This window comes from Neoarius graeffei, chromosome 20, assembly GCF_027579695.1.
Source record: "Neoarius graeffei isolate fNeoGra1 chromosome 20, fNeoGra1.pri, whole genome shotgun sequence".
In the NCBI taxonomy this organism is placed as follows: Eukaryota; Metazoa; Chordata; class Actinopteri; order Siluriformes; family Ariidae; genus Neoarius; species Neoarius graeffei.
Genome location: NC_083588.1, coordinates 66,758,901 through 66,772,820, shown reverse-complemented (window position 1 = coordinate 66,772,820; position 13,920 = coordinate 66,758,901). Strand labels below are relative to the sequence as shown.

Genomic DNA, 13,920 nt, shown 5'->3' with positions numbered 1-13,920 from the left:
ACCCAAAACACACACACACACACACACACACACACACAGTACACCCAAAACACACACACACACACACTCAGAGTACACCCAAAACACACACACACACACACTCACAGAGTACACCCAAAACACACACAACACCTAAAACACACAGTATACACAGTACACCCAAAACACACACAGTACACCCAAAACACACACACACACACAGTACACCCAAAACACACACACACACACACACACACACTCAGAGTACACCCAAAACACACACACACACACAGAGTACACCCAAAACACATACTCACAGTACACCCAAAACACACACACACACACACACACAGTACACCCAAAACACACACACACACACACACTCACAGTACACCCGAAACACACACACACACACACACACACACACAACACCCAAAACACACAGTATACACAGTACACCCAAAACACACACACACACAACACCTAAAACACACAGTATACACAGTACACCCGAAACACACAGTATACACAGTACACCCAAAACACACACACACACACACAACACCCAAAAGAGAGAGACACACACACAGTACACCCAAAACACACACAACACCCAAAACACACACACACACTCACAGTACACCCAAAACACACACACACACACACACACACACACACTCACAGTACACCCAAAACACACACACACACACACACACACACACTCAGAGTACACCCAAAACACACACACACACTCAGAGTACACCCAAAACACACACAACACCTAAAACACACAGTATACACAGTACACCCAAAACACACACTGTACACCCAAAACACACACACACACACACACACAGTACACCCAAAACACACACACACACACACACACACACACTCAGAGTACACCCAAAACACACACACACACAGAGTACACCCAAAACACATACTCACAGTACACCCAAAACACACACACACACAGTACACCCAAAACACACACACACACAGTACACCCAAAACACACACACACACACACACAGTACACCCAAAACACACACACACACTGAGTACACCCAAAACACACACACACTCACAGTACACACACACACACAACACCCAAAAAACACACACACACACACACACACACACACACAACACCCAAAAAACACACACACACACACATAACACCCAAAAGAGAGAGACACACACACAGTACACCCAAAACACACACAACACCCAAAACACACACACACACACACACACAACACCCAAAACACACAGTACACCCAAAACACACACAGACACACACACAACACCCAAAACACACAGTACACCCAAAACACACACACACACACACACAACACCCAAAAGAGAGAGAGAGAGACACACACACACACACACACACACACACACACACACACAATATACACAGTTCTGCATGCTGTAATTCAGTTTGTTTTAACAGATTATAAAATACTAGCTCTCTCTCTCTCTCTCTCTCTCTCAGTGTTAGATCTGAGCGGTAAGAATGCGAGCAGGTTGGACACGTGGGAAGCGATCCAGAAGGAGAATTTGCTCTTGACTCAGAGTAAGAAGCTCAGAGACAGCGACACCAAGCGACTCCAACACACGGCTGCTAAGTCAGTATCTCTGTCATGCAGACACCTGACCTATCACTTATTATTATTATTATTATTATTATTATTATTAAAACATAACTATGACACAAAAATGCAATAAAATATATTTTTTTAAATGTATTATTGTATTACTTTGAAATTGGAGCTCTGAGTGTAAGCAAGTTCTTCTTAAAGTACAAGTTAAGTTAATGTTGACCCGATGTATGTTTATGGCACCTGAAATCAGCGTCGCTGCCTGGGCTGTCCATTGTATTGTACTGTTGCAATTCAAGAAAAGAAAATATCTCCATATTTCACAGTTTAATAATAAACACTAAAATGTGTTTCACACAGAGACACTGCAGAGAAATAATCACATCAATTGTTTTACGATTTCTGTCGTTCTCCAAATCCTCTTTTTCCTCAACTGTAATAATAAAATAACATTGAAGTAGAAAAGTCAGTAATTTATATGAAGGCTTTAAGCCCTGCCCCTTGTGTAAATATCAGTTTATTATTTTTCTTTATACTCCGGGTAATCCTCACTGTCGTGCAAACACATCACGTTACATTTTTAACTTTAAAAAAAAAAACAACAACTAAAATCTCAGTTTCTAGATGACCTTTTATTCATTAAATTTTAGATGTCCGTTCATGTCCTGAATGACCAGAAAATTAGGGACAGGAACTGATCACAGTGAGGTGAAAGTACATGTGATCAATGCAGGAGTGTGAGGTTGTGTGAGATTAAACAGAATACTCATTAATCACGGAGGATTAAATATTAAAAATGAACTCGTCACTTCAGTCATGTTCGTTGCTGATCTGGTCTCCTGCCAAACTGTGGTGCCGATCAAAACATCTAATCAACAGGCTCTGCTCTCACGCTCCTCCGGTTCATTCTTTTAAAGCTGGAGGAGGTTTCTGATCAGATCCCAGTAATAAAGTAAAACAGCACCAGATACAGCACTGGTTTTATTTGTTTGTGGAATGATGGTGTATAAACGCACGCTAAAGTCAGACGATTTGATAAAACAGGACAAATCGTTACACCACTGGCTCTGTACGAGTTTTAACAAGTTTGAGTCCCAGTGTCCCACGGTATAATGGGCCAGAATCCATAGTGTGCCTCTGTGGGGGGTAAAGAAGCTTCCTGGAAGGGCCACGTTTCATTTCATGGTCACCATTTCAGGAGACTCGCTATGGCAGCTCCGATTACGTGCATGTGTGAAAACAGGAGACATAAAGAATGTCCAGGCTTGCTGAATTGGTGTGTGTGTGTGTAGGGTGGACAACATGCTGAAGCAGATGGCAGAGATTCGAGATCAAGACCGCAGATTGAGGACACTAGAGTCGGAGGTCAGTGGAGAACCTCAACAGAGATGTTTAAGCAGAACAGAACGTGTGTGTGTGTACAACAGCTGCTGTTTGTTCACCTACTCAGCATAGAATGCACCATATGTCATATCTCTCACTCACACACACACACACACACACACACACACACACTGCACATTTCAGTTCAGATCTCTGTCTCATAATTTCTGTAATAGAATGAATGAATGAATTTAATCATTAGTGAATATAATCATTAGAGTAACTAATTATCTATTGATTGTTTATATTCACCATATTTTCATTGTTCTGTCTTTGCACAACGTCCTGGTGTTGTATTTATGAATTAACTCATTTTTTATTAATTAAGAAGCTCATGGTGTTTAATGATGAACAGATTCATGAAGAGATTAACAGTGAGCGAAGGTCGTTATTAAAGGAGTGGAACACTGACTAAAACCACTGACCGGTGACTTGAATAACCTGTGACCATCTCGTTATAGTGGTGTAGTGGTAAGCACTGTCACCTCATAGCGAGAAGGTTCTGGGTTCAAATCTCAGTGCTGACAGGGGCCTTTCTGGGTGGAGTTTGCATGTCATCCCCGTGTCTGTGTGGGTTCCTCTGGGTGCTCCATAGACATGTGGTTAGGTTAACTGGCTACTCTAAATGGTCCAGTGTGTGTGAATGGTTGGGTTGGATCTGCTCTATGTCCTTGATGTCCACCCTGGGTAGTTCTCCTGAGTTCACTAACAAATCTGCAGTTAAAAAGTCAACTACAGCTGACATACGAGAAGAGGCTGGGATCCATTCAGCGGCAAGAGAACAGTCAGTTGATGTGTAAGAAACAGGAAAACTGGGTGAGTGGAAGGATGAGTGAGTGACCAGGGCCACGCGGTGATGTTGGTATGACTGTGTCAGAGCATCTCCAGAACAGCAGGTGCTGTGGGCTGTTCTGGTCTGCAGTGTAGCACAGACTGGGAGTGGTCCAAGGAAGGAACCCAGTGAACCGGTGACAGGATCACGCGTGCCCAGGGCTCAGTGTGTGGGGTGGGGGGAGCGCGAAGGTTGGTCCGTCTGGTCCGGTCCCGCAGAAGAGCTACTGTACGAGAGACTTCACCTGTCAGTGTGTTTTAATGTTCTGGCTGATCAGTGTATAAAAGCATTTCTGTAAGCTGAAGATGCTTTCAAAGTAAAATGGAATGATTTTAAGTACAAAAAACTGAATATTTAAAGAGCAGTAAAAACAAATAAATTGATGAGTTCTTTCACCTTCTCAGTTGGAGTTGCTTCTGTTTCTGCAGTAAAACCTGAACAGCCCCTGTCATGAGTTTCTCTGAAAAGTGCTAAACTGTGCTCCTTTGTAGTGATGCAGGATTCCAGCAGATATAAAATAAACACACAAGACAAATTAATTAATTATCGTATACACTATACAGCCAAATGTATGTGCACCCTGACAGTCATTTTATTTCTATCACGCATTTAACACCAGACACTTTCACAGAGCAGCTTTACAGAAAAAGAAAGCTTTTAAACACATGAATTAATAAATTTATCCCTATTGATGAAGGATGAGGCGATTTTGTTGCATGAAAAACTCCCTCAGACGACATGAGGAAGAAACCCTGAGAGGAACCTGACCTCTAAATGGAACCCATCCCCATCTGGGTGATAACAGACAGCATGATTTTTATAAATAACTCACTTCTATAACTGTGTCCTATAGAGTCACAAAGTACAACTGTGTTTACAGGAAATTCATTATAGTTTAACAGGAAGTCTGTTTTGTTGAAGTTATCAACTGTTCATTGATGGAGACTTGAGTGTAAAACTGTTCATGACACCTGCAGTCCTAAAGTTATCATGGGGATTGGAGTCCAAAACCATCGGAGCAGAACTGTAAGAGTCCAGAGCATCTTCTCAGTGTGTCTTCAGACTGTCCATATGGGGGCCGTCCTCCACAGGAGCGATGAGATGAGAACCTCAGCTAGAAGTAGGGCATCAGGGTGGATCTCATCCAGATCTGGTTCTTCCCCAAACACACAGTTGTATGGAATGTCTGTTTGCTGTAGCTTTACAGTTTCCCTTCACTGGGAAATTATTAAGAGGCCCAAACCTATTCCAGCACGACAGTGCAGCTGTGCACAAAGCACAGGAGCTCCATGAAGACATGGGTGTGTGGAGGTTGGAGTGAAGAACTCGAGTGTCCTGTAGAGAACTCAACCCCACTGAACACCTTTGGGATGAACTGGAACACCAACTGCACCCAAGTAAACTAACTAATGTGCCTTCACTGAATGAACACACATCCCTGTGGTGGCCACACCCCAAAATCCTAGTGGAAGACCTTCAGAGAACAGTGGAGCTTATTATTATAACAGTAAAGGGGAATAAATCTGGAATGAGACGTCCAGCAAGGATACGAGTGTGATGGTCGGGGTGCACATACTTTTAGACATATAGTGTCCTTAAATCTTAAAGGACCCATGGCATGGTGGTTTGTTGATGCTTTAAACGGGCTCGTGGAGGTTTCCAGATGTTATATCCGCAGCCTTTCTCGAAATGAACCCTCGGCATGTAGATATAGCCTCCTGGGAGAGAGCCCCATTTCAGCTCTTTTCCCAGTGCGTCGTTTTGCTAATGAGAAGCAGGAGGCGGGGAAGGGTAGAGGGTGGGGGCGGGTCTTATCATTAATATTCATGACATGTAAACGTGTTACCTCTGATTGGCTAACAGCACTGTGACGCTACCTCCAGTGGGTCAGAACAAGTGGATGTGGGTGTCTTACTATGGCGAGAGAGAAGGAACAAACCGCGAAGGGAAAAATACCGCGCGCTGACATCATTAAGGTGCGACGCGAGGAAATAAAATAGATTCAACAAATGTTTGGGTTTTTACTGAACAAACAAACAAATAAAATGAACGAGTGACTTAAAAAAAAGAATGTGGGTGTCTTTGTAAAAGCTGTTTTGATTGGCTATTATAACAGAGCATGCTGCATGCTTTTTGGTTTTGTAGCGCAGAGTACCTGGCTAACTGCAGGACGCGGTTAGCTGCACAGCTAATGCAGCCATTGCAAGGCTAACGTGGCACTGATTTTAAAACACGGCAAAACGACTTAACAGTTCTACACTTACTTGTTCGGTGTTTGTGGCTGATGCGGCAGGGATGCTTGGTACGGACCCAGGCTTCAGTGACAGTTGATGTGCAAAACCTGCCCTGTACTGTCCCAAGTTGTGGAAACATTCCTCAGGAAAATGCTTCCGACAAGCATACACCGTCTTAGGTAGACTCGACGGTGTATTATTGGAGTAAATAAAATTAAGCCACTGCGTCTTCAGGGGCTCTCCCGTCGGCAGTAAAAACAGACTCCTTTCTGTGTTGTCACATCCATGTACAGCACAATTTCCATGTTTCGCTCGCTTAGGTGACGCCATGTTGTTGTGTCCTCTATGGTCTCCTCACTACAACTGGGCAGACAATTCATACAGTGGGTGGGAATCCAGAGGGGGGGCATGGGGATCATCTCCCTTGCTGACGTAGTAAAGGGAAGAGTTTATCGACGCGCCGTTTTGACGCGCCATTCTCAAATATTGGGCATAGTTTGGTTTACACATTATGAAATTTCTAGCCACTGGGGTGACTTAAGAAGGTCAGAGGAACTCATTTTAACGTTAAAAAACCTCAGAAAGTGAAAATTTCATGCCATGGGACCTTTAAGGGTATAACACAGTGGCATTATCTGTATCAGTTTAGTGGTCCAAATATTGATTTTTGTATTGGGATTTAAACCAGAAGTGGGCGTGGTCTGTACTGGAAGGGTATTTTGTATCGTTATTCTCTGGAAGATGTTGGAAAAAGGTCTAATTATTAATAATAAATACAAGGTAGGGTGGCTGGGATTTGTGTGCTTGCTTTTGTGTGTTTACACGTATCTTACAGTCACATGACCACAAGCTCTGGTCATTTACTTCTCTCGTTATTGTCTCTCTTCCAGCTGGAGTACTGCTCTAGCTCCCTCTCGTGGATAATGGAAGAACTGGCACAGAGTGGACTTCTGAAACTCACCCGTCACCCCCCTGTCCACCAAGGTACGGCCCCCCCATCCCTCTCTCCGTCTCTCTCTGCCTCGCTGCAACTGTGCTCCATCCGTCTTCCTGCGACAGCGTCTCAGGGTTTGGGTTTCTCAGTGACTTAACGGAGTTGGGCCTAATTTAGATCAGCCTTATATCTGCACATTGCTGAAGCTCAGCTCCTGAATGCTCCTGGAACCGATTTATATTCAGCAAGGCTATAGATGACTGCAACACCACGGCTCTGCTGCCTCGGCACAAACACACAATACACACTTCACTCTCACGCTGCAGGATAAAATTATTATTATAAATATTATAAAATACTGTAGTTGTTAATTATGAGAGGTTTTGGTTAGGAGATGTGGAAGGCCTGAGGGAGCAAATCTGCATTAAAACAAACAAACATTGGATTAGTGTTTGAGTTGAGATGTTCTAGAAAAGGCAGGTTCTCCAAAACTACTGGGTTTAGATGAAGGAACAGTGAAGAGGCCAGTTGTGGAGGAACTGAGGATGAAAAGTAAATCGGAGAAGAAGAAATGATGATTTGAGGTGTCTGTGAATGAGGAGAAGAATTTAACATTAGTTTAATGTTCATGAAGATCTCTGAATAAATGATGAGAGCTACATGTCGAACAGGTTATGGGGTTTATGGAGGAGGGAATGAAACTCCTCCCGAAGTTAGAGGAAGACCATCAGTGGACAGAAAAGTTCTTTCAAGGTTCTTTGCATGTTTAAAGTTATTAATGTTCTAAAGAGAATCTCTCTGTTCAATCATTAAATTTTAAAATGATTAAAAATTAAGTTTTTCCCCAGAAGCGCAGGGTTCAGTTCTGGGTTCAGTTTTGTTCTATTTCGTTTCATGTCAGTGTGCTGATGTTTATAAAGTGACGTAACGCGACATCTCAAGTGCTGATGTGTCTTCGTTCTGTGTTTCAGACTCGATCCCCCCCACGTCTTCCACCTGAGAGAACCTCAAATGGAGTCTCCAAACCAAAGGAGCTTCTGGGTTTCCATTTACACAAACGCAGTTGTGCAACAGAAACGTTTCACGGACTCTCTCTTGCATTTCAGTGTTTTTTTTTTAATAATGTGCACAAAAGCTGAAAAACCTCATTGTTGCTGTTTACATGCCAGACAGGATCTTCCATATATATATATATATATATATATATATATATATATATATATATATAAACTTGTTTATTATTTTTATAGAGTTCAGTTGTCAGTTTATGAAGCACAGTGATTCTGGGTGTAAAGTTTTATAATGTGTGTGTTGTTCAGGGGAATCTGATTTATGGGTCTTTTATTAAAATGTTCTCTCATTTGTTCTGAGTTGCATTTGATTTTTTTCTGTGAGCTGATTCTTAAATTTTCTAAGCATAACAATCATTTGGTTCCTGCGCTGCTGTAAATGTATTCTGTAATCCGGTTCTTGGCCTTTCCTGGGGCCGTGGCTTGTGACCCCTCCCCGTGGTCTGAAGGGTGATCATTTGATTCCAAGCTATGGTCTCGCAGGAGCCTTACAAGGGAAGACTGGGGGCCAAATCGGGATCAGGTTCTTGTCGTGGTTGAGTGTGGGTCAGAGACAACGCTGCTACTGCTTTCGAGATCACTGTTAACTTTAATGCTGAAGAGCAACGCAGGAAGTTTGGTCCAGTGCAATTGAATGCATTTTTTTTTTAAATCCTATTTCATCCAATAATTGATAACTGAAGAATTGAGTTTGAATGTTTTCCAGGAGCTCTGTGCTGTTTCTCAACCTCACTGTCTTTGTAGATTTTCTAAATGATCTCTTTAAGAACCCACACATTTCTTCTGTTCAGGCAAATGTCTTCCAGTTTGTTTTAATGTCTAATATACTGTGAGGTGTCATGATAATGATGACTGTTATTAAATATTTCTCTTCATCATGGACTGAAATTAAAAGTCAGATATTTTTATAAAGCACTAAGGTGTTTTTGTCCATGTTAGCTTCCTAAAAATGCACCACGTGCTCCATTTGTCCTCTAATCACAACTAACTAGCTCTCAACACCCAGAGTCCGAGTCCCTGAACTCTACCCTTTTACTCCATATATATATATATATATATATATATATATATATATATATATATATATATAGCGTGCAGTGACGAGGACGAACACAACAGAGTTGTACAAACACAGAGTTATGAGCCACAGTCAGCTCCAGTCCTCTTCTAACGTGTGACAGGAAACAGTCATTAACTAATCAGACTTGGTTTTCACAACTTCAGGTCTGATCATGCTGTAGTTAAATATGTGGGTCAAATCTCAAGAGTCGGACATGTAGCTGTGCTCAGAGTGCAAAGAGATGAGGAGTGGAGACAAATATCTCAAAGGCATGTCTAATTACATCTCCACTTTCATCCACGGTGCAATTTCTTCTCCCTCCTGAGCCCTATCCCGTTCCCGTTCTCGCCGTCAGTTGTTCCTCAGACTCCTCAATGTCAGCTTTTTTTTCACTGTATAATATACTGTCAAGTACAACCCCAATTCCAGAACAGTTGGGGCACTGTGTGAACTGTAAATAAAAACAGAATGCAATAATTTACAAATCATGGAAACCCTACATTTAATTGAAAATGGTACAAAGACAATATATCAAATGTTGAAACTGAGAATTAAAAAAAAAAAAATGCTCATTTTGAATTTGATGTCTGCAACACATTTCAGAAAAGTTGGGACGGGGTGTGTTTACCGCTGTGTTGCATCACCTCTACTTTTAACAACACTCTGTAAACGTTTGGGAACTGAGGAGACCAAATGCTGTAGTTTTGAAAGAGAAATGTTGGCCCATTCTCGCCTGATATACAATTTCAGTTGCTCAACAGTTCGGGGTCTCCTTTGTTGTATTTTGCGCTTCATAATGTGCCAAATGTTTTAAATGGGAGACAGGTCTGAACTGCAGCAGGCCAGTTTAGCACCCAGACTCTTTTACTCTGGAGCCTTGCAGTTTTAATATGTGCAGAAAGTGGTTTGGTGTTGTCTCGCTGAAAGAAGGAAGGCCTTCCCTGAAAAGGATTTAGTCTGGATGGCAGCATGTTGCTCTGAAACGTGTTTATATCATTCAGCATTAATGATGCCTTCCCAGATGTACAAGCTCCCCATGTCATGTGCACTAATACACCCTCATAACATCACAGATGCTGAATGCTTTTGAGCTGTGCACTGATGACAAGCCGGATGGTCCCTCTCCTCTTTAGCCTGGAGGACGTGGGGTCCATGATTTCTAAAAATAATTTTTACTTTTGATTCATCAGACCTTGGGACAGTCTTCCACTTCGCCTCAGTCCATCATAAAAGAGCTCAGGCCCAGAGAAGGGGGCGGGGTTTCTGGATATTGTTTATATCTGGTTTTAACTTGCATTTGGGCGGCACGGTGGTGTAGTGGTTAGCGCTGTCGCCTCACAGCAAGAAGGTCCGGGTTCGAGCCCCGTGGCCAGCGAGGGCCTTTCTGTGCGGAGTTTGCATGTTCTCCCCGTGTCCGCGTGGGTTTCCTCCGGGTGCTCCGGTTTCCCCCACAGTCCAAAGACATGCAGGTTAGGTTAACTGGTGACTCTAAATTGAGCGTAGGTGTGAATGTGAGTGTGAATGGTTGTCTGTGTCTATGTGTCAGCCCTGTGATGACCTGGCGACTTGTCCAGGGTGTACCCCGCCTTTCGCCCGTAGTCAGCTGGGATAGGATCCAGCTTGCCTGCGACCCTGTAGAACAGGATAAAGCGGCTAGAGATAATGAGATGAGATGAACTTGCATTTGTGGATGCAGTAATGAAGTGTTTTCACAGACGATGGTTTTCTGAAGTGTTCCTGAGCCCATACAGTGATTTCCACTACAGACACGTGTCTGCTTTTAATGCAGTGTCTCCTGAGGGCCTGAAGATCACAGGCATCCAGTGTCAGCTTTCAGCCTTGTCTCTCGCATACAGAGATTTCTCCAGATTCTCTGAATCTTTTAATGATATTATGGACCACAGATGATGTGATCCCCAAATTCTTTGCATTTTTACATTGAGGAATGTTATTCTTAAATTGTTGCACTGTTTGCCCACGCAGCAGGCCTGGCGCCAGGAACAGTTTACTAAGGGGGCAATTAGAAATCGCAAGGGGGCAAATATTTTTCATATACAGTGGTGCTTGAAAGTTTGTGAACCCTTTAGAATTTTCTATATTTCTGCATAAATATGACCTAAAACATCAGATTTTCACACAAGTCCTAAAAGTAGATAAAGAGAACCCAGTTAAACAAATGAGACAAAAATATTATACTTGGTCATTTATTTATTGAGGAAAATGATCCAATATTACATATCTGTGAGTGGCAAAAGTATGTGACCCTTTGCTTTCAGTATCTGGTGTGACCCCCTTGTGCAGCAATAACTGCAACTAAAGGTTTGTGGTAACTGTTGATCAGTCCTGCACACCGGCTTGGAGGAATTTTAGCCCGTTCCTCCGTACAGAACAGCTTCAACTCTGGGATGTTGGCGGGTTTCCTCACATGAACTGCTCACTTCAGGTCCTTCCACAACATTTCCATTGGATTAAGGTCAGGACTTTGACTTGGCCATTCCAAAACATTAACTTTATTCTTCTTTAACCATTCTTTGGTAGAACGACTTGTGTGCTTAGGGTCGTTGTCTTGCTGCATGACCCACCTTCTCTTGAGATTCAGTTCATGGACAGATGTCCTGACATTTTCCTTTAGAATTTGCTGGTATAATTCAGAATTCATTGTTCCATCAATGATGGCAAGCCGTCCTGGCCCAGATGCAGCAAAACAGGCCCAAACCATGATGTTACCACCACCATGTTTCACAGATGGGATAAGGTTCTTATGCTGGAATGCAGTGTTTTCCTTTCTCCAAACATAATGCTTCTAATTTAAACCAAAAAGTTCTATTTTGGTCTCATCCATCCACAAAACATTTTTCCAATAGCCTTCTGGCTACATGATGTTTAGCAAACTGCAAACGAGCAGCAATGTTCTTTTTGGAGAGCAGTGGCTTTCTCCTTGCAACCCAACCATGCTCACCATTGTTGTTCAGTGTTCTCCTGATGGTGGACTCATGAACATTAACATTAGCCAATGTGAGAGAGGCCTTCAGTTGCTTAGAAGTTACCCCAGGGTCCTTTGTGACCTCGCTGACTATGACACGCCTTGCTCTTGGAGTGATCTTTGTTGGTTGACCACTCCTGGGGAGGGTAACAATGGTCTTGAATTTCCTCCGTTTGTACACAATCTGTCTGAATGTGGATTGGTGGAGTCCAAACTCTTTAGAGATGGTTTTGTAACCTTTTCCAGTCTGATGAGCATCAACAACGCTTTTTCTGAGGTCCTCAGAAATCTCCTTTGTTCGTGCCATGATACACTTCCACAAACATGTGTTGTGAAGATCAGACTTTGATAGATCCCTGTTCTTTAAATAAAACAGGGTGCCCACTCACACCTGATTGTCATCCCATTGATTGAAAACACCTGACTCTAATTTCACCTTCAAATTAACTGCTAATCCTAGAGGTTCACATACTTTTGCCACTCACAGATATGTAATATTGGATCATTTTCCTCAATAAATAAATGACCAAGTATAATATTTTTGTCTCATTTGTTTAACTGGGTTCTCTTTATCTACTTTTAGGACTTGTGTGAAAATCTGATGATGTTTTAGGTCATATTTATGCAGAAATATAGAAAATTCTTAAGGGTTCACAAACTTTCAAGCACCACTGTAGTGTGTAGTAGTGATGGCGGTCTGACAACGTGTTTCAAACAATTAACTGCGCCAACCACAAAACCACGGCCCTGAAGGTTGCTTTAGTCCGGGAAAATCATGTGGCATATTACCAGGGCAGTTGCGCTTTATCAACCCCCGTGCCCACCTGTTAACCCTCATTCTCATCTCATTCTCATTATCTCTAGCCGCTTTATCCTGTTCTACAGGGTCGCAGGCAAGCTGGAGCCTATCCCAGCTGACTACGGGCGAAAGGCGGGGTACACCCTGGACAAGTCGCCAGGTCATCACAGGGCTGACACATAGACACAGACAACCATTCACACTCACATTCATACCTACGCTCAATTTAGAGTCACCAGTTAACCTAACCTGCATGTCTTTGGACTGTGGGGGAAACCGGAGCACCCGGAGGAAACCCACGCGGACACGGGGAGAACATGCAAACTCCGCACAGAAAGGCCCTCGCCGGCCCCGGGGCTCGAACCCAGGACCTTCTTGCTGTTAGGCGACAGCGCTAACTACTACACCACCGTGCCGCCCCTGTTAACCCTCCCCTCCGATTTTCTCACAGACACGCGGTACAACCGGAAAGATGCCAAACATAAAACAACACACACAAACCTACAGGCAAGTCCTTTACATTTAAAATACATACAAATAGCTCCACGGCATGAAAACAAAACGCCAATGCAAGTCTAAGGTACTTGGCTCGGCGGCCAAAATCATAAAAAACTCAACAGACCCCGCGGCTGCACCAGTAATAGCCTTCCTGACTCGCACCGAGTCAACGCTAACCACTTAATCCGCGACCCCAGTTTAGGCGTGTAGGGGACAAAACACTCTGAAGTGATGAATTTTCACCCCCGCTGCATGGGGGGGTGATGTCAACGACACATATTCTTACGCTGTTTGCGCACAAAGCGGATCATATATGAACACATACACCAACATAAACAGAGATAAACTTAGCCTACAAAGAAAGAAAATGGATTCACAATATCGTGATTGAATTGGTTTAATTCGGTGGGGAAAGACTACTCCCGCAAACTGACTGCATATTGCAGAGACAGTGCACTTGTAAGTGTCATAACAACCAATCAGATTTGTTCTACCGTGCCAGTTTTAGTAGTGATTTATGTGAAATGTATTTTTGTGC

At 42.9% G+C, this 13,920-nt stretch overlaps 1 protein-coding gene across 1 annotated transcript in view; it reads left to right on the top strand.

The window, feature by feature from the left end:
* The window catches only part of trpm4a (transient receptor potential cation channel, subfamily M, member 4a), a 109,310-nt gene extending 100,976 nt beyond the window's left edge, over positions 1-8,334 (top strand). The window contains exons 25-28 of the mRNA XM_060902326.1: positions 1,484-1,616; positions 2,882-2,954; positions 6,929-7,022; positions 7,944-8,334. Coding sequence (XP_060758309.1) covers positions 1,484-1,616; positions 2,882-2,954; positions 6,929-7,022; positions 7,944-7,972 — 329 coding nt within the window. The 3' untranslated portion in view covers positions 7,973-8,334. The remainder of the gene's footprint in view (positions 1-1,483; positions 1,617-2,881; positions 2,955-6,928; positions 7,023-7,943) is intronic.
* Positions 8,335-13,920: the final 5,586 nt, after the last annotated feature.